The sequence below is a fragment of the Rhopilema esculentum genome, chromosome 4 (assembly GCF_057945365.1).
Source record: "Rhopilema esculentum isolate cy_ngs chromosome 4, ASM5794536v1, whole genome shotgun sequence".
Classification (NCBI taxonomy): domain Eukaryota; kingdom Metazoa; phylum Cnidaria; class Scyphozoa; order Rhizostomeae; family Rhizostomatidae; genus Rhopilema; species Rhopilema esculentum.
The window spans coordinates 2,383,711-2,410,821 of NC_142818.1; the positions used below are offsets into that span (position 1 = coordinate 2,383,711).

Sequence of the window (27,111 nt, forward strand, 5' to 3'; positions counted from 1 at the left end):
ATCTTCTCTTCGAGGAGGATGAAGAAGAGTATTCAGGAGAAGAGATCGTTGATGAACTGGAAATATCGTTGGTTTTTGCTGACTTTGAAACCCAATCATCCAACCAGCCTGAAGTTGAACAAGTCACCCCATCACTTACTCAACTAGAAGCAGAACTGACTTCTGCAGGTATGTGAGCAACTTCTTTTTAACGCATCAATAGAATGTAATGGTAAATGGTTTCTAATGATCTTTGAGATTACTCATCTCTTCGTATTCGAATTTATTGATTGTTTTTTGATTTACTTCAGAGCCCCAACCTGCAGAGGAGATACCAGATCTTCTCTTTGAGGAGGATGAAGAAGATCCTTCGGTTGTATTGGAACCTCCAATATCTTTCTCTTCATCTACTCCAATTGACGTAGACCAGGGGTCGTCTGGTACGTTATGTTTCATTTTTTTTCAATATGCACATTTTCTGTTTTCTTTTCATGGAGCGCTAAAACCTACCGCTTTTAAAATATTGAGCAGATGAAGGTGTCATCATTTCGATCAATTTTTGCAATTCTTTCAGATCCATCAGAAAAGCCGAAGAAGGAACTGCCTGTTTATAAGGAGGAGGCGAGCGAATGGAATAACAATGTCATTCAAGAAAAAGAAAAGTCATTGTCAATCAATATCTGGGATATTCCAACATCAATCAAACTTGTGCCACAAGGTGACGAAGGTTCATCGGAACAATTCGCAGGTGGCTCTCTCGAGAAGCAATATCCGTCAGGTATTATCAGAAGCCATTTTATGTTTAGTCTATCAAAGAAATTTCGACTCTCGAATTGTATCCTCTGAAAGGCAAAATTACTAAAATGTAAACAAAACTCCTGATTGGCTGAAACAGTTCCCCTTACTAGAGTTATGATATAGATATTTGCTCGCTTGGACTCTTCAATTTGACTTTCATGATAAATCGACGCTATAACCATTAGTTAAATATATATTTAAAGAGAAAACAGTTGGTTCAATCGGTCTAGCGTATTTCTATTTAGCATGAAAATTTTAGCAGAAAACGAGAAAGGGAAATCTTGACTTTGGTTTCACTCTGTTTGCAGGGAATAACGCTGCTTCATCCAAGAAACTCGGTCCCTACTACAATGTGGTACTATCCAGAACTGGTACTTCTGTGTATGATGAAGAAGCTGAAAAGATTAAGACAAACTGCAACCAATTTGTGAAATTGCTTGACGAAATCGAATGTTCTTTCAACTATGTTGACGATGGATTCAAACGAATAGAATCGCGCCTGCATGGTGCAGCAAAGCAGCGAGTGGAAAAGGAAGATGTCGTCCATGAAAACAAACGGCTGGCTTTATTGAACGAAGAACTCTGTAAAAAAGTGGGAGTTTTAAGCAAGCAACTTGAACAGGAAGTCAACATGCAGAAAGGTATGAAAGAGTATCAATTTAACTTGGAGGCCGACAATGAGCAGCTTCGTTTGCAAGCCGATAAGCTTATGAAGGATAAAAACAAAGACGAAGTTTTACTTGGGCTTCTCGAAAAAGAAAATGAGGAGCTATTGGTCAAGTCTTTCAAATTAAATGAATTGGAAATTCAAGAGAAGAAAACACAAGAAGAGATGGAAAAATGTTTGACTGAGCTTTCAAAGATCGAAGACATTGTCAAGCAAAAGGATGAGGAGAGAACACATCTAGAAGAAGGAATATTTCAGCTACAAAAGAAGTGGGAAACAGAACACGTAAGGCTATTGGAGGCACAAGAAGAAAATGACAGTTTAATATCTAAAATTTCCGATTATCGTGTCAAGTTGGATCACCTTGAAAGAGAACATAAACTGACTCAAGAGGTGTCCATAGAGCAACGTGGAACAATTTCGTCTTTAAACTTAAGAAAAGCTGATCTTTCAGTTGAGATTGACAATTTGAAATTTCGTCTAAGAAGCTTTGTGAATTTGGAAGAGCAGAATGAGTCGCTAAATGAAGAGCTACGAAAAGCAAAGAACAATTTACGGGCAATGGAGAATGTGTACACGGTTTCAATGGCCGATGCAATAAAGTTTCGCGGCAAATATGATGAGGCATGTTATGAGCTTGAAGGGCTCAAAGCAACGATTGATTTGCTATCGGCTGAGAAAAAGGAACTGAATGAAAAATGTGACAGATTGGAAAACGAAATGAGCAGAGAATTGGTTGAGCATGAAGGAACTTTGAACAGTACTGACGGGGAAACCAAGGCACTTGAATCAAACTTAAATTTGGTAAGTTTAGTTCTGTTATCTGTCATGTTTATTTGTATTACGATGGGTAGAAAAAGAGTATCAACGACCTAGCTCGCAAAGGTGAATTGTTAGAACACCAAAACAAAAGTAGGACAGATTTAAAAGTTGTTTCTCCTCCCCTCCTCCATTACAGTTTTGCTTAATACTGCATGATTGTCAGTGACATCTCAACTAAGACTGGATGCATAAACACTTCTAATGACGGAAACAAAATTGTACGTGAGGAGAGAGGGAGAATAGAGCAACAGCAATGATGACTTGGAGATGAAGTTAAATCCTGGGATGGTGAACTTTTGGCCGATATTATTGTATTGTTCCAGCTTTTCTGGCTAGGATTGAAGTTCAGGATGCTGTTGCTTTTTGGCCATATAACAGTCCCTTAAAAAAACTTTCTATCAGTAATACCTATCATTGAATCTTGTTTCGTAAAAGAGATATTAGGCAATTAGAACAACACAGAACCTTCCATTCTTAGATTGTTAGAAATTGTTGACAAATCTAATGATAGGTATTCTTTTGCCCGTTTTCATCAAATTGCTGCGTATTTGGAAAATGCTCAAGAAGCCTTGATATTCAAGCAAGATTCATTGTTTTGTCATTCTGCACCGTACAAGTTTCACGCAGACGGGAGTTAGTTATCCGATAGCGCCTCTTTGAAAACAGTGCTGCAATTAGTAGCCTTTAAACATTAAATGTGTACTTATTTCGTAGAAAAATGTGCCAGAAGATAGCAGCTTTTGGGGAAATGAAGCCAAGAGAAGCGAAGATTATAAAACTAATTTTGATTAAGGACCAAAAATCGAACCAAACAAAATTGACAATTTTATTATGGTCGTAGTAGCATAAATTGGTATGACTTAACTAAAAATGTAAAAAGCAAGTTGATTTATTTAATGAACATTGTTGAACAAATAGAGTCAACAATATTGTGAGAATATGAGTTTTGTAGTAGAGAAAATCATGGCATATGAGGGTTTATCTATATTTTCAGTGCCTGTGTATTTGTTCAGAGAATTCTTGAAGGCAAAAAACGGAATTGATACACAGAAACTTTCAATCATTATGGCCAAAGTTTCTTTTGACTGGGTGTTGACATATCTACCTAAGGCTGAAAAAGAAATTAAGATGGTATTTTTCATTTATAATACAGACTGCTTGACTTACAGTGAATATCATCTTGAAAAGACAGTATTTGACAATTTCATCAAGGTTAGGCCTATGTGTGCAATGATTGATGACTGCCAACTAAAGCAGAAAGTAAGGATTTCCCAATTCCATTAATCTCCTGAATGTTAGAAAGGGATGAAAAATACTTACTGAACATTGGTTTGAGATAATGAGGTAATAGGAAGTTATATGGAATGACACTATAACAAGGCCAAGAGAAGTTGCCATAGAGAAGGTGGAGGATTGAGGACTATAGAAATGCTACAAAGGAGATGGTTTTCAAGTATGGTTTTAGTTTCATCTATTATTTCAAATGTTTGCTAACTCAAACAAATGGAAGTTTCCCTAGAGAGATTGAGAAAGAGGACATCAACTGTATTGACAACTGAGAAAACACACACAATTTGTTCATGTGATACAGCACTGCTATGTAGAAAGCTTTATCTGGTCACTTGATGGATTTTTTTGACAGTTCTATTGTAATGCTTCAATAAATGCACTGTACTACTCACTTGGAACTGGAGGAAGTGGACGAAAAATGCAATTGTCATTGTCACTGTCATAAGCTGATAAGCATTTACTGGAATCAAATGCTAGTTGGTGTGCATAGCTTTGCACCAATTGATGGATTCTTTCACTATCTTTAGTCTTGAAAACAAACATACCCTCCCCAGTGTCACAGCGTCTGCAGAAGAAAGACATAAATAACCCATATACACTTGAAATCATTATTTAAGAAATTATGGTAAGCATGCTCCTAGTTTTAGATTCAAGAAATGATAAAGTTACAGTAATTTTATTAAGTTTGTATTAAACTTGGTAAAATGATAGTAAGCATGATTTTTCTTTTTATAGCTTTTTACAAGATGCATTTAAAAGAGGATCCAAGTCAGAAAGTTTGAGCATGTGCATAATGATAAAATATAGATGTATGACTAAATTAAAGATATATTTTGTGTCTGTCATTGCATAAAATATTGCTTTGTTAACTTCCAGTCTCAAAAGTAAACCTAGTGGCATCAAAACCAAACCGCCGTAAGGATGGTATTGGCCATGAAACAAATCTCACATTTGAGCATTTTACATCAAAGAGTATGATTTCTTCTGTTGAAACTTCAAGTTCACAATCCCCAGATATACTTAATTTTGCTGATGGTTGAAGGTAGACTGAGAACAACTCGATAGTCTTCAAAGATTTTCTTATGGTGGGCTCACAGGGGCGGCTCCAGAAAAAAATTTGAGGGGTGTTCAGTTTTGGGTGGGGCTGGTGTCATGCCCTTCAAAGTTTATGCTGCTTAGAATCTCTTTTGGACATTCAAAGAGAAAGGGTTGTCAATACCTGTTTTTTCAATATTTGATTTTAAAACAATTATCTGCTCAACTTCCGGCAATGTGCTTTTTCAAATGAAACCGATACATAAAATACAACAAAATGATACTAAGAAACAATTGTGATTTCTTTTCTCTCGGTTAAAATAAAAACAATAAATATTTGATTTCTTCTTCCATCATTCTGACTACTTAATAAACTTTTTTAAAATACAGCTACTTCTAATAGATGAAATAAATATCATTAATGTTTCTGTCAGTTTATGTGCTAATTAATATCTGGTTAATGATTTTGGGAAGATGACAATTTTCTGGGCAATCAATAGGTCGGTAAGACTGAGCTCTTGGCTATTTAATTGAGATTCATAGAAGTTTCATAAACACCAAATTAAAAGCCTCAAGTTTAAAAAATGAAATATAGGCCTCACCTCATTACACACGCTTTCGTTCTATTAAAATTTCAAAAGAAATCGCGTCACTTCTGTTGTGACTGGCGATCGCCATTTCTACCAACAACTACAACATGCTTCTTCCGCCTGCCTAAATGAAAATTTGAACTACGTTTGACAATAGGGGGTGCTCCCGCCAAAAGTGAGCACCCGCGATATCAGAAGCCGATTGGTTGCTTTTCAATCACTGGTGCTCAAGGTCACCACTGATTGGCTATAGTTAGTTTGTGAAAGACTAAAGCACAGACCAGGGGGTACTTGAAATTTACAACGATAAAAAGCAACACAGTCTGGTCCGTAAATTAACTGGCTTTGAAAATACAGAGAGCGGGCTAGAAGTGCTCAGACGGGACAGAAATTGATTTTCTCGGCGGAATACAAATGAAAACCTCTGATTTAGTGTCCGCCTACTCTGAAATTTCAAAATATAACATCCTGAATGATTTGACGGGTGCTCAAGCACCCCCCCCTAGATGTGAGAGGTGCTTCTATTTATATTATTGAGATGGTAGAGCAAGGAAACACACTCTTTACATTTTCATATCTTGATAATCATTCAAGATTTATAACTTAACTGAACGAGGATACGAAGAAAACTCAACTACGCTTTACAAAGCTTCGGATTAAATAGTACTTGTCACGTGATTATAAAAGGTCATGTGATCTGGGGAGCGTCCTACTACACAGATCCGCCCCTGGGTGGATATTAAGCCATGCTGTTTTGGGTGGCATTTTGTCTGCTACACGAACCATGCTGGCCAGGTTGTTTTCTATCAAATATGCAACCAAATTGCGCCCAACAAAACCACATCCACCGAGAACAAGAACTTTTGCTTCAGCCATAATGTGAAGTGATAGGCCCTTCAAATCCACTGCTAAACAACAGAAATGGTGTGTTGTTTACTGTCAATGACCAAAGATGCCTTGGATATGTCACAATGACAGCGTAAATATTTCTCTAGTGTGAAAATGTGATCTTTCCGGCGTGCTCTTTCGATCTGTTCTTGCCGAACTGGCTTCACCAGCCTCACTTCCCCGTAGCAACGTGAGGGAGAGTTCTCCTCGACAACCCGCCTTCTCAGCAGCTCTGCCTGAAAAGGACCGACTCAAAAAACCCTCGTTTGATCTAAAAATTTTGTTGAATTAATTTTCGGTAGATACATCATTATTAATCTATCCATTTCATTCATTCATATGTCTGAGGTCGCTCTTCATATGAATAAGGAAGCAGTGGCGGATCCAGCCAAAAATCTGACTACCGCCGAAATGAGATAGAGGGTTGACCACACCCTTTAAACCACACCCATTTCTTGGTCACACCCGGTTTTCTAAAATGATTATTGCTTTCTATAATTTCTTATGTAGACCATTTTCAAGAGACAAGCGGTGCTTTACTGAAATTTCATGTATCCTTACAACAAGCTTGAGAAGAAATGAATAATCTTATTCAATATTCTGAGGATGGATATTCTGAAAAAATTCACGGCATTTAGACGAGGAACACCATCGAATTAGAAAAAAAGATACATTTGGCAGAATTTCGAAGTGTCGCCTAAAACTCGCATTTAGTCGGACAATTACTTATGAAAATCAGACCTGTTGAAAATTACTAAGTTTAAAAAGCTAGATAAAATTTGCAATTATTGAGAGCAACTTTTGTTAAACAAAGAATCATACTTTTGGCGAATATTGTGGGCCTGACTTTTAATTTAATATTCTTTTAAAATAACTTCCTACGAATAGTTGTGTATTGTACAGAATAATTGGTCACATCGGCTTTGAAGTTACAGTTTGCCCACTTGCAGAATATGTAGGCATCCCCCCATCTTTCTGTAACGTTTGAGCCGCGTTGAGCGGCAGTACTACTTCAACCCCCCATCTGAGCGGTAGTCAACTCGGTTGTTCATTGGTTGTCAACAAAATTTGTATGCATCCCCCCAGGTTGGCAGTGATTTCTGACGATTTGATTGGTTTAGGCAAGGTGACTACCGCTCAGTGCAGCTCGAATCCGCTCTACACCGACTCAACCCCCCTAGCTAGCAAGCAAGATTTCATCATCCCCCCATGCTAGCCTTCTATTTGCAAACATGTGGCTCGGCAATTGGCACGCAATTTCCATAGCGATATGGATTAAAAAATATTTCTGTCTCTGTGGAAATTTCAGGCATGTTCCTAGGAAGAAAGGCCTGGTTTGCAGCGCGATCAAATATTTTCAATAATTAATTATGGTTTAATTAAAGTAGTAGGATAAACATGAAAATGATCCTTGTTTCTATAAATTTTTGACTAATCTGACTACCGCTCGAGCGGTAATGGCGGTAGTCTGGATCCGCCACTGGGAAGATCGCTCTTCAACAATGTAGCCTGTGTCCCAGACCCCTAACTTGAAAGTAAACCTCAATGTCTGGAGCAACATTCGTTTTCTATGCATTTTCTACATGCAATATGTATCCCTTACTGTTTCTGGTTCTCCTTAATCAATAACCAACAGAATCTCAAGTTCACTATTATTTCTTCTCTCTCGCCCTTTACACCCGAGTAATCCAAGCTCTCCATGGGGCCTCTATGTGCTGTACTGATCCTACTATCAACGCTTCATAATTATTTTGGATTATTTTTCTAATGTTTTTTATGATTCATTGGCAATGGAAAATATAACGAGCTGTTGAATTCTTTAATTGTCTCCTCCCCCATGAGTTTAGAAACGAAATGGCTTCTGAGATTTCCCTGTGAACATTTTATCGTAGATATTTGTTCTGGATAGTAATTCTAAGTTGTTAAAAATGCACTTGTATGAATTATCGACAAGATAAGGTTTTTTCTTATCAGAATCGAAAATGGGAATTTTCACCGTACTCTGTTGTTTCAAAGAAAACACTTTGTTTGTGAAAAATCGAAAAGTAAGCGATTCTTCTGGTGGTCGTAGAATTTTCCTGGATAAAACTTAGGTTTCGTATTCAAGCGGTAAAAGTGACGTCAGATCTGAAAACTGTCTGCTTTAACAATCTGAGATGCTTATAAATACACAGTCTATCAATGAACACCCATGATTGAAAGGTTTTTTGATCATCTTAGCAGTAAGACTTGTCCTTCTTTTCTTTTAATTCGCCCTTCTACCAAATTCTGCTTTGGAAACGCTTTTTGTAAAGACGCAAATTAGGTACCAGGCTTTTCGCTTCCAAATCAACTATGACGATGGATAATCCTTCATTGATATGACGTCAAATTACGAACAATCTGTAACTTATCATCTTTGGTTAACATTTTTAATCAGTTGAGTTGTGAACGTCGGTTGAGAAGGATTGACAATGTTGTCGAAGTTTTTTCACCGCTCAACAGCGAGTACGAATGAAGACGGCTTAAACCTTTGGGATCTTCCAAGGTTACACCGAGCCGCGTACAAGAACAAGATTCAGAAACTGCAAAGTCTTTTAAAGAAAAGACGAGTTGATATCAACAAGAAGGATGTCGAAGGACGGTATGTTCTTCTTAAAAGTTTTTAACAATAGGATGTCTTAATATTTAGAGAACTAACTAATTAAAGAAGACATATTTAATTCAACTTTATCTGGCAATCAGCTTTATTTATTCCTCGTTTTAATCTATTTTCTTTATGATAAATCAAATAAAAAAAAAGCAGAACATATTAGTTTGAAATGTTTTCAAGATATTCTGACAATTCCTATTTAAATAAATTTGATTTCTATTCTTTAACAGATTTTGTTAATAGTCCTTATCTGTTTCATATATATTTTAACCTTTTAAACGAATTCAAATCATTTGTATTCGTGCTATCTAAAATCAATAAAGTCATTACACATTACATTATCTTTATTCTGTTCTTGCGTTATATCTCACCACTAGTGTACATTTTATTTGTGTCTTGTGTCATTTGTTTGTGTCTTTACAGTGCCCATAAAAATTTATCCGCCTCCCTCTATATTTTATTTTTCCTGAAACGAAATCAATGATATCTTTGAAAGGTTCAAAGGGGTCTACAAACTTAAAGAATTAATGTTTTCTTTGATATTTTAATTTTCTATCTAGCAATTTGAGGTGTTGCGTTCTTCGTGAAAAACGTTAGTCTCTTTAGTTATCTATAGATAAAGGTTGCATAAATTATATTGCAATTTTGCAGAACGGCACTGCATTATGGATGCCTCGCCGGCAGAATTCAAGTGGTACGGCTCATTTTGGATGCTGATGGCAAAATCACTATTGACAGATTTGGGAGGAGTCCTGTTTTTATGGTAAGTTACATCTCTCTTTAAATATGGCCCTGATCATTAGTGTCAATTTTTGCGACCTACCTTTCCTTTCACGTTGGCACCCCTCACTGCTATTAAACATGGTTGAAATTTAAGGTAACAATTTCAGGCAACTTTATAGATCATTTTCTTTTTTAAACCAACATTTTTAAAGTGGAGAGGAAAGTGGCTGAATTTGATCTCTTTCCTTCTGTAGTAATCTGTCACCAATCCTGATGACGATTCTTTTTGAACAGGCAATCAAAAACGGACATTTGGATATAGTCAAAGTATTCTACAGAATAGAGTTTGACTTCAACCGAACTGACCACGCAGGGACCACACCACTGCATTACGCCATTTTCAGAAAGAAAATGGAGATTGCAGAATACCTGGTGAAACAAGTGCATGTGAATGTGAATGCAAGAGATATGGTAAGTCACCTTGCTATAAGTTTATTCTTATATGCTGGATAAAAGAACACCTGAACAAAGACAACCAAAATAGAAAGTGTATGATAATAGAAAGCCTTTACTCTGTTATTAGAAGATCTTCAACATAACTAGAAAAAGTTCTTTCTTGCATTATTGATGCAATTAGCTTCAACAACAAGAAAAAAGAATGAGACACTGCTTCATCGCAAACTATCTTGATTAAGATTTCAGAGCAAGTCAACACAATCCACGATATCGTAACGATTCCGGAATGGTTTCTTGTTTGGTAATGCCTTGTAAAAGTAGAACTCTATGATCAACACCATAGGGTAATCAGAAAAAACAAGGCTACAGCTAGAAACAGCGCAAGATATCTATAAATACAGATGATGATTTACGAGCCTCTCTTACTCATTAACCTATGCTGAATCTTTGAAGTCTAAAAATCATTAAAATGTAGCATTCATATATTGATTGATGTAAAGAATGCATGCATTCATAAATACTTAAGAACTCCCACTCATAAAACTTGAATTTTCACAGCATATATCTACGCCACTGCACGAAGCAGTCCTTGCTGGGTTGCCAAATGTGGTTTTATTGCTAGTGAAAAGTGGAGCAGAAACAGAAATCAGAGAGACGATCGGAAAGTAAGTATGGTTTGAATCAATTTTTAAAGGATTTATGGAAATCAATTTTGTAGTTGTTCGTTAAAATAGCATACTTCAACTGACTTTGTTAACATTGCACAAGGCCTCAATATATAGATTTATTGCTCCTCGTTATTTAGCCAATCTAAAAAAGGTTCTTATCTAATTATTTCAATTGGTGTTGCTAATGATCCAATATTAAGAAAGCATATAAAAGTTATATGTAACGAAATGTAAATACTTGATATTTTGCTTTTTCAACACAGGACCCCCTTGTTGCTGGCGATCATCAAAGGAGAAGAAGAATGTGTTGAGATCCTCTTACGCTATGGTGCAGAGATCTACCGTACAAGATACAGCAGCCTCGCAGAGGACAAGGCTCTTCAATTTCGCCAGAAAAGGTACAGCAATACAATTGAAAATTTCATTAGAAATTTGAGCTAGTAAACCGACAAAGCTATACTTGTTTTAGCATTAAGAATCTTAAGTTTAAAGTCCTAACGAGAAGTGAATTGTTAGTTGTAGTAAAACACAAACTCTCAAAGCCTTTGTGATAATTTCATAGTGAACGCAACCAATGTAAAATTTAGCCGCTTTCCATAAAATCATTTTGAAAGAGCACAGCTATCCCACACTAATACAATCTCAATCATTTCTAGGATATATGAAATGCTTCAGACCTATAGATCAAAGCACGAGAGGAGAATTGAATTCATCGGTAGGTTTGTTAAAAGCTATTCCATATATCTGAAATGTAAAGTCTTTTATTGTGGATACAGAACAGACCTGTTTCAAAAAGCTAAATTTACTACCGAATAGACTCACGAAGTACAATCTTTCATTGTTGGAAAAAAGAGTTTTTAATTGATGGAAAAACCTTTTTAAAATTAATAACCTCGTTATAGAGTTGAATATACACTTAACATCACGTTCGAGCTAAAGTTCAATAGGAAAGAAAAGAGGAAAACGAAGCATTCTTGCCTAAATTGACTAATATATTTAAAAATGTGCAATGAAAAAGTTTCGTCGGGGTACAATTAGAGGTGATGCTTTCAAAATGGTAAATGATTTGGATTGAAGGATTTTTGGTCAAAACGGAGGAGTTGAAATATCAGGGACCTGTAAACAACGCCAGTGCCAACGGTGGAGCCACGTCCCACAAGTGACAACCCCATCTCTAGAAATCCTTGTGGAGCCACGTCCCACAAGTGAAAACTCCATCTCTAGAAAACCTTGTGGTCTGTGGAGCCACGTCCCATCTCTTCTTTATCGCCGAAGGTGCCCAACCGTTTAAGCTTGGTAAAGTGGAATCAAAATACCGGATTGAAAAGTCTGATTTTTGTCATGAACTGGTAACTCCGGGGAGCAATAAGTAAGGCTCGCAGAGAAGCAAAACGTTTGAGAATAAAATGTATCTAACACCTTAAAAATAAACGCTTAACTTTTGCGGCGGTCACATATTTCCTGAAGCAAAGGTTGGGTACCTATCTGCAGTAGCCAAAGACGTAAACCTTGTCTAAAGTAATTAGAATTTCAAACACCATACTTGCATAGCCTCAGTGAATTGGTTACAAAATAAGTTGCATCTTTAAGATTGAAAAATATCTTTCAGATCCAAATCTCTTGAACATCAAGTCGTTATTGATGACAAATGAAGATGGGAGTGTAACAGAAAATGCAAATGCAGCTATGCACGAAGAAGACCATGAAGTCGTTGCATTTAACGAGAATTCGCATGATTCTGGTCTAGAATTAAGGTCATCAAGCAGGCGAATTGACAGATGTAACCAACTTGACAACTCTGTAAGCTTAGAATCTCAGGAAGTCATCGAAATGTGCATTAACATCGGTAAGTTATAACTCTTCTCTTTCCTTCTTTTATGTATTCTGTCAGTTCTAAGGTACCTAAAGATTGTTTACAATCATTTACTTCCTTGGTTAAGGCAATCACTCTTTTTCAAAAGAATGCTTACAATGGCAGAAATAAAATCATATTTCATTAAAAAACAAGGTACCTATTTTAACACAACATACTAAGACTGAAGAATTCATTATTCCAAGTTCAAAATAAATCACCAGTATTTCTCAATCCATTCATTTCAGAGCCCCAACCTGCAGAGGAGATACCAGATCTTCTCTTTGAGGAGGATGAAGAAGAGAATTCGGAAGAAAAGATCATCGATGAACAAGAAATCTCGTTGGTTGTGGCTGACTTTGAAACCCCATCATCCAACCAGCCATTGCCTGAAGTTGAACAAGTCATCCCATCACTCGTTCACTTTGAGACAGAACTGACTTCTGAAGGTATGTGAGAAACTTCTTTCTCAGGCATCAATAGAATGTAATGTTAAATGGTTTCTAATGATCTTTGAGATTACTCATCTCTTCGTATTCGATTTTATTGATTGTTCTTTGATTTACTTCAGAGCCCCAACCTGCAGAGGAGATACCAGATCTTCTCTTTGAGGAGGATGAAGAAGAGAATTCGGAAGAAAAGATCATCGATGAACAAGAAATCTCGTTGGTTGTGGCTGACTTTGAAACCCCATCATCCAACCAGCCATTGCCTGAAGTTGAACAAGTCACCCCATCACTCGTTCACTTTGAGACAGAACTGACTTCTGAAGGTATGTGAGAAACTTCTTTCTCAGGCATCAATAGAATGTAATGTTAAATGGTTTCTAATGATCTTTGAGATTACTCATCTCTTCGTATTCGATTTTATTGATTGTTCTTTGATTTACTTCAGAGCCCCAACCTGCAGAGGAGATACCAGATCTTCTCTTTGAGGAGGATGAAGAAGAGAATTCGGAAGAAAAGATCATCGATGAACAAGAAATCTCGTTGGTTGTGGCTGACTTTGAAACCCCATCATCCAACCAGCCATTGCCTGAAGTTGAACAAGTCATCCCATCACTCGTTCACTTTGAGACAGAACTGACTTCTGAAGGTATGTGAGAAACTTCTTTCTCAGGCATCAATAGAATGTAATGTTAAATGGTTTCTAATGATCTTTGAGATTACTCATCTCTTCGTATTCGATTTTATTGATTGTTCTTTGATTTACTTCAGAGCCCCAACCTGCAGAGGAGATACCAGATCTTCTCTTTGAGGAGGATGAAGAAGAGAATTCGGAAGAAAAGATCATCGATGAACAAGAAATCTCGTTGGTTGTGGCTGACTTTGAAACCCAATCATCCAACCAGCCATTGCCTGAAGTTGAACAAGTCACCCCATCACTCGTTCACTTTGAGACAGAACTGACTTCTGAAGGTATGTGAGAAACTTCTTTCTCAGGCATCAATAGAATGTAATGTTAAATGGTTTCTAATGATCTTTGAGATTACTCATCTCTTCGTATTCGATTTTATTGATTGTTCTTTGATTTACTTCAGAGCCCCAACCTGCAGAGGAGATACCAGATCTTCTCTTCGAGGAGGATGAAGAAGAGAATTCGAAAGACAAGATCATCGATGAACAGGAAATCTCGTTGGTTTTGGCTGACTTTGAAAGCCCAACATCCAACCAGCCATTGCCTGAAGTTGAACAAGTCACCCCATCACTCGTTCAACTAGAAGAAGAACTGACTTCTGCAGGTATGTGAGAAACTTCTTTTTAACGCATCAATAGAATGTAATGTTAAATGGTTTCTAATGATCTTTGAGATTACTCATCTCTTCGTATTCGATTTTATTGATTGTTCTTTGATTTACTTCAGAGCCCCAACCTGCAGAGGAGATACCAGATCTTCTCTTTGAGGAGGATGAAGAAGAGAATTCGGAAGAAAAGATCATCGATGAACAAGAAATCTCGTTGGTTGTGGCTGACTTTGAAACCCCATCATCCAACCAGCCATTGCCTGAAGTTGAACAAGTCATCCCATCACTCGTTCACTTTGAGACAGAACTGACTTCTGAAGGTATGTGAGAAACTTCTTTCTCAGGCATCAATAGAATGTAATGTTAAATGGTTTCTAATGATCTTTGAGATTACTCATCTCTTCGTATTCGATTTTATTGATTGTTCTTTGATTTACTTCAGAGCCCCAACCTGCAGAGGAGATACCAGATCTTCTCTTTGAGGAGGATGAAGAAGAGAATTCGGAAGAAAAGATCATCGATGAACAAGAAATCTCGTTGGTTGTGGCTGACTTTGAAACCCAATCATCCAACCAGCCTGAAGTTGAACAAGTCACCCCATCACTCGTTCACTTTGAGACAGAACTGACTTCTGAAGGTATGTGAGAAACTTCTTTCTCAGGCATCAATAGAATGTAATGTTAAATGGTTTCTAATGATCTTTGAGATTACTCATCTCTTCGTATTCGATTTTATTGATTGTTCTTTGATTTACTTCAGAGCCCCAACCTGCAGAGGAGATACCAGATCTTCTCTTTGAGGAGGATGAAGAAGAAAATTCGGAAGAAAAGATCATCGATGAACAAGAAATCTCGTTGGTTGTGGCTGACTTTGAAACCCAATCATCCAACCAGCCATTGGCTGAAGTTGAACAAGTCACCCCATCACTCGTTCACTTTGAGACAGAACTGACTTCTGAAGGTATGTGAGAAACTTCTTTCTCAGGCATCAATAGAATGTAATGTTAAATGGTTTCTAATGATCTTTGAGATTACTCATCTCTTCGTATTCGATTTTATTGATTGTTCTTTGATTTACTTCAGAGCCCCAACCTGCAGAGGAGATACCAGATCTTCTCTTTGAGGAGGATGAAGAAGAAAATTCGGAAGAAAAGATCATCGATGAACAAGAAATCTCGTTGGTTGTGGCTGACTTTGAATTCCAATCATCCAACCAGCCATTGGCTGAAGTTGAACAAGTCACCCCATCACTCGTTCACTTTGAGACAGAACGAACTTCTGAAGGTATGTGAGAAACTTCTTCCTCAGGCATCAATAGAATGTAATGTTAAATGGTTTCTAATGATCTTTGAGATTACTCATCTCTTCGTATTCGATTTTATTGATTGTTCTTTGATTTACTTCAGAGCCCCAACCTGCAGAGGAGATACCAGATCTTCTCTTTGAGGAGGATGAAGAAGAAAATTCGGAAGAAAAGATCATCGATGAACAAGAAATCTCGTTGGTTGTGGCTGACTTTGAAAGCCCAACATCCAACCAGCCATTGCCTGAAGTTGAACAAGTCACCCCATCACTCGTTCACTTTGAGACAGAACTGACTTCTGAAGGTATGTGAGAAACTTCTTTCTCAGGCATCAATAGAATGTAATGGTAAATGGTTTCTAATGATCTTTGAGATTACTCATCTCTTCGTATTCGATTTTATTGATTGTTCTTTGATTTACTTCAGAGCCCCAACCTGCAGAGGAGATACCAGATCTTCTCTTCGAGGAGGATGAAGAAGAGAATTCGAAAGACAAGATCATCGATGAACAGGAAATCTCGTTGGTTTTGGCTGACTTTGAAAGCCCAACATCCAACCAGCCATTGCCTGAAGTTGAACAAGTCACCCCATCACTCGTTCAACTAGAAGAAGAACTGACTTCTGCAGGTATGTGAGAAACTTCTTTTTAACGCATCAATAGAATGTAATGTTAAATGGTTTCTAATGATCTTTGAGATTACTCATCTCTTCGTATTCGATTTTATTGATTGTTCTTTGATTTACTTCAGAGCCCCAACCTGCAGAGGAGATACCAGATCTTCTCTTTGAGGAGGATGAAGAAGAGAATTCGGAAGAAAAGATCATCGATGAACAAGAAATCTCGTTGGTTGTGGCTGACTTTGAAACCCCATCATCCAACCAGCCATTGCCTGAAGTTGAACAAGTCATCCCATCACTCGTTCACTTTGAGACAGAACTGACTTCTGAAGGTATGTGAGAAACTTCTTTCTCAGGCATCAATAGAATGTAATGTTAAATGGTTTCTAATGATCTTTGAGATTACTCATCTCTTCGTATTCGATTTTATTGATTGTTCTTTGATTTACTTCAGAGCCCCAACCTGCAGAGGAGATACCAGATCTTCTCTTTGAGGAGGATGAAGAAGAGAATTCGGAAGAAAAGATCATCGATGAACAAGAAATCTCGTTGGTTGTGGCTGACTTTGAAACCCAATCATCCAACCAGCCTGAAGTTGAACAAGTCACCCCATCACTCGTTCACTTTGAGACAGAACTGACTTCTGAAGGTATGTGAGAAACTTCTTTCTCAGGCATCAATAGAATGTAATGTTAAATGGTTTCTAATGATCTTTGAGATTACTCATCTCTTCGTATTCGATTTTATTGATTGTTCTTTGATTTACTTCAGAGCCCCAACCTGCAGAGGAGATACCAGATCTTCTCTTTGAGGAGGATGAAGAAGAAAATTCGGAAGAAAAGATCATCGATGAACAAGAAATCTCGTTGGTTGTGGCTGACTTTGAAACCCAATCATCCAACCAGCCATTGGCTGAAGTTGAACAAGTCACCCCATCACTCGTTCACTTTGAGACAGAACTGACTTCTGAAGGTATGTGAGAAACTTCTTTCTCAGGCATCAATAGAATGTAATGTTAAATGGTTTCTAATGATCTTTGAGATTACTCATCTCTTCGTATTCGATTTTATTGATTGTTCTTTGATTTACTTCAGAGCCCCAACCTGCAGAGGAGATACCAGATCTTCTCTTTGAGGAGGATGAAGAAGAAAATTCGGAAGAAAAGATCATCGATGAACAAGAAATCTCGTTGGTTGTGGCTGACTTTGAATTCCAATCATCCAACCAGCCATTGGCTGAAGTTGAACAAGTCACCCCATCACTCGTTCACTTTGAGACAGAACGAACTTCTGAAGGTATGTGAGAAACTTCTTCCTCAGGCATCAATAGAATGTAATGTTAAATGGTTTCTAATGATCTTTGAGATTACTCATCTCTTCGTATTCGATTTTATTGATTGTTCTTTGATTTACTTCAGAGCCCCAACCTGCAGAGGAGATACCAGATCTTCTCTTTGAGGAGGATGAAGAAGAAAATTCGGAAGAAAAGATCATCGATGAACAAGAAATCTCGTTGGTTGTGGCTGACTTTGAAAGCCCAACATCCAACCAGCCATTGCCTGAAGTTGAACAAGTCACCCCATCACTCGTTCACTTTGAGACAGAACTGACTTCTGAAGGTATGTGAGAAACTTCTTTCTCAGGCATCAATAGAATGTAATGGTAAATGGTTTCTAATGATCTTTGAGATTACTTATCTCTGCGTATTTATTGATTTCCACCTATTTTTGCAATTCTTTCAGATCCATCAGAGAAGCCGAAGCAGGAACTGCCTGTTTATAAGGAAGAGGCAAGCGCATGGAATAACAATGTCATTCAAGAAAAAGAAAAGTCATTGTCAATCAATTACTGGAATATTCCAACATCAAAAGAACTTGTGCCACATGGTGACGAAGGTTCCACATCATCGGAACAATTCGCAAGTGGCTCTCTCGAGAAGCAATATCCATCAGGTATTATCAGAAGCCATTTTATGTTTAGTCTATCAAAGAAATTTCGACTCTTGAATTGTATCCTCTGAAAGGCAAAATTGTTAAAATGTAAACAAAAATCCTGATTGGCTGAAACAGTTCCCTTTACTAGAGTTATGGTATAGACATTTGCTCTCTTGGACTCTTTAATATGGTGAGAGTTAAGTTAACGATCGCTGATTGGAAAAAACAAGACAACCAATCCAAGTCGACTTTCATGATAAATTGAAGCTATGACCATTAGTTAAATAATTGTTTAAAGAGAAAACAGTTGGTTCAAATGGTCTAGAGTATTTCTATTTAGCATGAAAATGACTATGGTTTCACTCTGTTTGCAGGGAATAACGCTGCTTCATCAAAGAAACTCGGTCCCTACGACAAGGTGGTACTGTCCAGAACTGGTACTTCTGTGTATGATGAAGAAGCTGAAAGGCTTAAGAAAAACTGCAACCAATTTGTGAAATTGCTTGACGAAATCGAATGTTCTTTCAACTATGTTGACGATGGATTCAAAAGATTAGAATCGCGCCTGCATGGTGCAGCAAAGCAGCGAGTGGAAAAGGAAGATGTCGTCCATGAAAACAAACGGCTGGCTTTATTGAACGAAGAGCTCTGTAAAAAAGTGGAAGTTTTAAGCAAGCAACTTGAACAGCAAGTCAACATGCAGAAAGGTATGAGAGAATATCAATTTAACCTGGAGACCGACAATGAGCAGCTTCGTTTGCAAGCCGATAAGCTTATGAAGGATAAAAACAAAGACGAAGTTTTACTTGGGCTTCTCGAAAAAGAAAATGAGGAGCTATTGGTCAAGTCTTTCAAATTAAATGAATTGGAAATTCAAGAGAAGAAAACACAAGAAGAGATGGAAAAATGTTTGACTGAGCTTTCAAAGATCGAAGACATTGTCAAGCAAAAGGATGAGGAGAGAACATATCTAGAAGAAGGAATATTTCAGCTACAAAAGAAGTGGGAAACAGAACACTTAAGGCTATTGGAGGCACAAGAAGAAAATGACAGTTTAATATCTAAAATTTCCGATTATCGCGTCAAGTTGGATCACCTTGAAAGAGAACATCAACTGACTCAAGAGGTGTCCAAAGAGCAACGTGGAACAATTTCGTCTTTAAACTTAAGAAAAGCTGATCTTTCAGTTGAGATTGGTAGTTTGAAATTTCGTCTAAGAAGCTTTGTGAATTTGGAAGAGCAGAATGAGTCGCTAAATGAAGAGCTACGAAAAGCAAAGAACAATTTACGTGCAATGGAGAATGTGTACACGGTTTCAATGGCCGATGCGATAAAGTTTCGCGGCAAATATGATGAGGCATGTTATGAGCTTGAAGGGCTCCAAGCAACGATTGATTTGCTATCGGCTGAGAAAAAGGAACTGAGTGAAAAATGTGACAGATTGGAAAATGAAATTTCCAGAGAATTGGTTGAGCATGAAGGAACTTTGAACAATACTAACGGGAAAACCAAGGCACTTGAATCAAACTTAAATTTGGTAAGTTTAATTTTGTTAGCATATTAGCTTAGTTAACTAGTGTTATCGTATCTGTCATGTTTGTTTGTGTTACTATGGGTAGAGAAAGAGTATCAACGACCTAGCGACAGTTGCAACGGGCCGCAAAAATATGATTGCCGGTTCGGAAAGGTGAATTGTTGGAACACCTAAACAAAAGTAGCATAGATTTGAAAGTTGTTTCTCCTCCCCTCTTTTATTACAGTTTTGCTTAATACTGCATGATTGTTAGTGACAACCCAACTGGGACTGGATGCATAAACACTTCTAATGAAGGAAACAAGATTGTACGTGAGGAGAGAGGGAGAATAGAGCAACAGCAATGATGACTTGGAGATGAAGTTAAATCCTGGGATGGCGAACTTTTGACCTAGATTATTGTAGCGTTCCATCTTTTCTGGCTAGGATTGAAGTTCAGGATGCTGTTGCATTATGGCCATATAACAGTCCCTTAAAAAAAACTTTCTATCAGTAATACCTATCATTGAATCTTGTTTGGTAAAAGAGACTTTGGACCATTTGAGCAACACAGAACCTTCCATTCTTAGATTGTTGGACATTGTTGACAAATCTAATGATATGTATTCTTTTGCCCGTTTTCATTAAATTGCAGCGTATTTGGAAAATACTCAAGAAGCCTTGATATTTAAGCAAGATTCACTGTTTCGTCATTGCGTGAATTCTCCTTGCATTTCTGCACCGTACGAGTTTCACGCAGACGGGAGTTAGTTATTCGATAGTGCCTCTTTGAAAACAGCGCTGCAATTAGTAGCCTATAACGCCATGTCAATTCAACATTAAAACATGATTTGTACTTATTTCGTAGAAAAATGTGCCAGAAGATAGCAGCTTTTGGCGAAATGAAGCCAAGAGAATCAAAGATTATAAAACTAATTTTGATTAAGGACCAAAAATTGAACCAAACAAAATTGACCATTTTATAATGGTCGTGGTAGCATAAATTGGTATGACTTACCTTAAAATGTAAAAAGCAAGTTGATTTATTTAATGAACATTGTTGAACAAATAGAGTCAACAATATTGTGATAATATGAATTTTGTAGTAGAGAAAATCATGGCATATGAGGGTTTATCTATATTTTCAATGCCTGTGTATTTGTTCAGAGAATTCTTGAAGGCAAAAAACGGAACTGATAAACAGAAACTATGGCCAAAGATTCTTTTGGTTGGGTGTTGACATATCTACTTGTGGCTGAAAAAGAAATTAAGATGATATTTTTTATTTACAATACGGGTGGCTTGACTTACAGTGAATATCATCTTGAAAATATAGTATTTGACAACTTCATCAGGGTTAGGCCTATGTGTGCAATGGTGCAATGATTGATGACTGCCAACTAAAGCAGAAAGTAAGGATTAACAGTGGTGGTCGCCCCATGGTCCTTGGATGCGGTTGAAGAGCCTGTGGTGTCTAAATGCTTTCAAGGTCAAATAGTAATGTAACAACCAAGTGCCAAGTTCAAAATTCGAGCATTAAAACAACAAACAAGCAAAAAGTAGATTAGGAATTTTCAATGCTTGAGCTTAATATTAAAGAAAACAGGAAACATTTTTCCAAAGAAGAAACTTTAATTAAAATGTCATAGATTAAAGATAGAGCATTTTTGCTGCAAGATACCGGTTCCCTCTGTTATTGGCAAACTATCTGAAAGTTTGTCAGATTATGGAAACGGAAGGCCAAAACCAGAAATAACTTGCGAATTAAGACAACTTGCAAATAGAGGCATACCACACAATTACAATAGATACAAGATATGTGCTTATTTCTTACTAAAGTAGAAAAGGTTATGCCTGATAACATATTCGTTGCATTTATAAAGTAATTGTGAACATCTGAATTTCATCTAGTTTCTGCTTAAAAACATCCATAAATTATCAAGCTTACCACTACATTAAATGAGCTAGCACAATAATGGCTACTGAAACTATTTCAAAAAAATATCTATCAATCAAATTAACAAGCAAAATACTGGTTTTGATGTGGATCATGTTTGCAGTTTTTCCATTCAATATAATACACTGTATAGGATTTTCACAATACAAGATATTCAGCATTAAATGCTTCATATTTTTTTACTTTTGCCCAGAAAGGTCCTACCTGAAATCCACTGCCAGCTGAGTTAAGAAGTAAAACAACAGGATTGAAAACTAGATATCAATGCAGTGCTGTGGATAAATACAGTTGACATCGACTATCAGCAAAAAGAGACATTGTTTCAAACACTGGACAAAGAAACATGCCAAGAGAATTATGCTCTAAGTATCCATCAATAACTTAATCTTTTTGATGAAAAATGGGGAAGAACTGCAAGAAGGGCTTGGAAAATTTCCCAATTCCAGTAATCTCCTGAATGTTGGAAAGGGATGAAAAATAATTACTGAACATTGGTTTGAGATAATGAGGTAATTCGAAGTTATACGGAATGACACTATAACAAGGCCAAGAGCAGTTGCCAAAGAGGAGGTGGAGGATTGAGGACTATAGAAATGCTACAAAGGAGATGGTTTTCAAGTATGGTTTGCTTTTAGAGTACAGAGACATGCTACACAAGCATAATCTCAAGCTCAGAAATATTTTAGAACTGAACTTTGAATTGTATTTTTCTAATTTAATTGAGTATTTTATGAGTTGAGGCATTAAAAGAAACTTCACAATTTTGAGGGGACATCTATTATTTCAAATGTTTGCTAACTCAAACAAATGGAAGTTTCCCTAGAGAGATTGAGAAAGAGGACATCAACTGTATTGACAACTGAGAAAACACACACAACTTGTTCATGTGATACAGCACTGCTATGTAGAAAGCTTTATCTGGTCACTTGATGGATTCTTTTGACAGTTCAATTGTAATGCTTCAATAAGTGCACTGAACTACTCACTTGGAACTGGAGGAAGTGGACGAAAAATGCAATTATCATTGTCACTGTCATCAGCTGATAAGCATTTACTAGAATCAAATGCTAGTTGGTGTGCATAGCTTTGCACCAATTGATGGATTCTTTCACCATCCTTAGTCTGAAAGAAAGAAAGACATAAATAGCCCATATATACTTGAAATCATTATTTAAGAATTTATGGTAAGTATGCTCCTAGTTTTGAATTTCAGAAATGCTAAAGTAAACTACAGTAATTTTATAAAGTTTGTATTTTTTATTCTAAAAAACTTGGTAAAATCATAGTAAGCAGGGTTTTCCAAAAATCAAAAGGTAACAAAACAGCTTTTTACAAGATGCATTTAAAAGAGGATCCAAGTCAGAAAGTTTGCGCATGTGAATGATGATAAAATATAAGATGTATGACTAAATTAAAGATATATTTTGGGTCTGTCATTGCATAAAACATTGCTTTGTTACCTTCCAGCCTCAAAAGTAAACCTAGTGGCATCAAAACCAAACCGCCGTAAGGATGGTATTGGCCATGAAACAAGTCTCACATTTGAGCATTTTACATCAAAGAGTATGATTTCTTCTGTTGAAACTTCAAGTTCACAATCCCCAGATGTACTTAATTTTGCTGATGGTTGAAGGTAGACTGAGAACAACTCGATAGTCTTCAAAGATTTATGGTGGACTCCAGGGGCAGATCCAGAAAAAAATTTGAGGGGTGCTCAGTTTTGGGTGGGGCTGGTGTGGGGCTGGTATTCAAAATTTATGCTGATTAGAATTTCTTTTGGACATTCAAAGAGCAAGGGTTGTCAATACCTGTTTTTTAAATATTTGATTTTAAAACAATTATTTTCTCAACTTCTGGCAATGTGCTATTTAAAATGAAACCGATACATAAAATACAACAAAATGATACTAAGAAACAATTGTAATTGCTTTTCTCTCGGTTAAATATAAAAGAAAATATTTGATTTCTTCTTTCATCATTCTGACTTCTTAATAAACATTTTTAAAATACAGCTACTTTTAATAGATGAAATAAATATCATTAATGTTTCTGTCAGTTTATGTACGAATTAATATCTTGTTAATGATTTCGGGAAGATGACAATATTCTGGGCAATCAGTAGGTCTGTAAGGCTGAGCTCTTGGCTATTTAATTGAGATTCATAGAAGTTTCATAAACACCAAATTAAAAACCCAGAGGTTTATAATTTGATCTCTTGCATCGCATCAAGTTTAAAAAATGCATTATAGGCCTCACCTCATTACACACGCTTTTGTTCTATTAAAATTTCAAAAGAAATCGCTTCACTTCTGTTGTGACTGGCGATCGCCATTTCTACACAACAACTACAACATGCTTCTTCCGCCTGCCTAAATGAAAATTTGAACAACGTTTGACAATAGGGGGTGCTCCCGCCAAAAGTGAGCACCCGCGATATCAGAAGCCGATTGGTTGCTTTACAATCGCGGGAGCTCAAGGTCATTCACTGATTGGCTATAGTTAGTTTGCGAGAGACTAAAGCACAGACCAGGGGGTGCTGGAAATTTTAGAAACGATAAAAAGCAACACAGTCTGGTCCGTAAATTAACTGGCTTTGAAAATACAGAGAGCGGGCTAGAAGTGCTCAGACGGGACAGAAATTATTTTCTCGGCGGAATACAAATGAAAACCTCTGGTTTAGTGTCCGCCTACTCTGAAATTTCAAAATATAACATCCTGAATGATTTGACGGGTGCTCAAGCACCCATAGCACCCCCCCCCTAGATGTGAGAGGTGCTTCTATTTATATTATTGAGATGGTAGAGCAAGGAAACACACTCTTTACATTTTCATATCTTGAAAATCATTCAAGATTTATAACTTAACTGAACGAGGATACGAAGAAAACTCAACTACGCTTTACAAAGCTTCGGATTAAATAGTACTTGTCACGTGATTATAAAAGGTCATGTGATCTGGGGAGCGTCCTACTACATAGATCCGCCCCTGGGTGGATATTAAGCCATGCTGTTTCTGGTGGCATTTTGTCTGCTACACGAACCATGCTGGCCAGGTTGTTCTCTATCAAATATGCAACCAAATTGCGCCCAACAAAACCACATCCACCGAGAACAAGAACTTTTGCTTCAGCCATAATGTGAAGTGATAGGCCCTTCAAATCCACTGCTAAACAACAGAAAGGGTGTGTTGTTTACTCTCAATGACCAAAGATGCCTTGGATATGTCACAATGACAGCGTAAATAATTCGCTAGTGTGAAAATGTGATCTTTCCGGCGTGCTCTTTCGATCTGTTCTTGATGAACTGGCTTCACCAGCCTCACTTCCCCGTAGCAACGTGAGGGAGAGTTCTCCTCGACAACCCGCCTTCTCAGCAGCTCTGCTTGAAAATGACAGACTCGAAAAACCCTCGTTTGATCTAAAAATTTTGTTGAATTAATTTTCGGTAGATACATCATTATTAATTTATCCATTTCATTCATTCATATGTCTGAGGTCGCTCTTCATATGAATAAGGAAGATCGCTCTTCAACAATGTAGCCTGTGTCCCAGACCCCTAACTTGAAAGTAAACCTCAAATGTCTGGAGCAACATTCGTTTTCTATGCATTTTCTACATGCAATATGTATCCCTTACTGTTTCTGGTTCTCCTTAATCAATAACCAACAGAATCTCAAGTTCACTATTATTTCTTCTCTCTCGCCCTTTACACCCGAGTAATCCAAGCTCTCCATGGGGCCTCTATGTGCTGTACTGATCCTACTATGAACGCTTCATAATTATTTTGGATTATTTTTCTAATGTTTTTTATGATTCATTGGCAATGGAAAATATAACGAGCTGTTGAATTCTTTAATAGTCTCCTCCCCCATGAGTTTAGAAACGAAATGGCTTCTGAGATTTCACTGTGAACATTTTATCGTAGATATTTGTTCTGGATAGTAATTCTAAGTTGTTAAAAATGCACTTGTATGAATTATCGACAAGATAAGGTTTTTTCTTATCAGAATCGAAGATGGGAATTTTTCCCGTACTCTGTTGTTTCAAAGAAAACACTTTGTTTGTGAAAAATCGAAAAGTAAGCGATTCTTCTGGTGGTCGAAGAATTTTTCTGGATAAAACTTAGGTTTCGTATTCAAGCGGTAAAAGTGACGTAAAATCTGAAAACTGTCTGCTTTAACAACCTGATGCTTATAAATACACAGTCGATCAATGAACACCCATTATTGAAATGTTTTTTGATAATCTTAGCAGTAAGACTTGTCCTTCTTTTCTTTTAATTCGCCCTTCTACCAAATTCTGCTTTGGAAACACTTTTTGAAGAGACGCAAATTAGGTACCAGGCTTTTCGCTTCCAAATCAACTATGACGATGGATAATCCTTCATTGATATGACGTCAAATTACGAACAATCTGTAACTTATCATCTTTGGTTAACATTTTTAATCAGTTGAGTTGTGAACGTCGGTTGAGAAGGATTGACAATGTTGTCGAAGTTTTTTCACCGCTCAACAGCGAGTACGAATGAAGACGGTTTAAACCTTTGGGATCTTCCAAGGTTACACCGAGCCGCGTACAAGAACAAGATTCAGAAACTGCAAAGTCTTTTAAAGAAAAGACGAGTTGATATCAACAAGAAGGATGTCGAAGGACGGTAAGTTATCCCTAAAAGTCTTTAACAGTAGAATGTCTTGATATTAAAAGAACTAACTTATAAAAGAAGACATATCTAATTCAACTTTATCTGGCAATCAGCCTTATTTATTCCTCGTTTCAATTTATTTTCTTTATGATAAATGAAATGATAATAAAGCAGAATACAGTAGTTTGAAATGTTTTCAAGATATTTTGACAATTCATATTTAAATAAATTTCATTTCTATTCTTTAACATTTTATTTTTCCTGGAAAGAAATCTGTGATATTTTTGGTCTTTAAAGAGGTCTACAAAATTAGAATTACTATTTTCTTTGATACTTTAATCTTTTATGTAGCGACTTGAGGTTTTGCATTCTTCGTGAAAAACGTTAGTCTCTTTAGTTATCTATAGATAAAGGTTGCATAAATTCTATTGCAATTTTGCAGAACGGCACTGCATTATGGATGCCTCGCCGGCAGAATTCAAGTGGTACGGCTCATTTTGGATGCTGATGGCAAAATCACTATTGACAGATTTGGGAGGAGTCCTGTTTTTATGGTAAGTTACATCTCTCTTTAAATATGGCCCTGATCATTAGTGTCAATTTTTGCGACCTACCTTTCCTTTCACGTTGGCACCCCTCACTGCTATTAAACATGGTTGAAATTTAAGGTAACAATTTCAGGCAACTTTATAGATCATTTTCTTTTTTAAACCAACATTTTTAAAGTGGAGAGGAAAGTGGCTGAATTTGATCTCTTTCCTTCTGTAGTAATCTGTCACCAATCCTGATGACGATTCTTTTTGAACAGGCAATCAAAAACGGACATTTGGATATAGTCAAAGTATTCTACGGAATAGAGTTTGACTTCAACCGACCTGACCACGCAGGGACCACACCACTGCATTACGCCATTTTCAGAAAGAAAATGGAGATTGCAGAATATCTGGTAAAACAAGTGCATGTGAATGTGAATGCAAGAGATATGGTAAGTCACCTTGCTATTA

The 27,111-nt window shown here is 36.9% G+C and overlaps 2 protein-coding genes across 9 annotated transcripts in view; one reads left to right on the plus strand and one right to left on the minus strand.

The window, feature by feature from the left end:
* LOC135690746 (docking protein 5) overlaps positions 1-27,111 on the minus strand; it is a 48,752-nt gene that overhangs the window by 9,198 nt on the left and 12,443 nt on the right. For 2 of the 8 annotated variants that reach the window (XR_016145197.1, XR_016145202.1), the window contains exon 5: positions 3,949-4,121. Coding sequence is in view for 3 of the 8 variants with exons in the window: in XM_089115099.1 (XP_088971225.1) it covers positions 4,030-4,121 (92 nt within the window). In the remaining 5 variants the exon portion in view is untranslated. Of the gene's footprint in view, positions 1-691; positions 822-1,220; positions 1,360-3,750; positions 4,122-21,274; positions 22,590-23,723; positions 27,051-27,111 lie in introns of those variants that run through there. The other 6 variants (XR_016145198.1, XR_016145201.1, XR_016145203.1 and 3 more) reach the window with 6 other exon arrangements.
* LOC135690744 (uncharacterized) lies at positions 497-3,399 on the plus strand. Its single transcript, XM_089115090.1, has 3 exons — positions 497-757; positions 1,086-2,248; positions 2,981-3,399. Exons 1-3 carry the CDS (start codon positions 511-513, stop codon positions 3,056-3,058), a joined length of 1,488 nt encoding a protein of 495 aa, XP_088971216.1. The 5' UTR covers positions 497-510; the 3' UTR covers positions 3,059-3,399.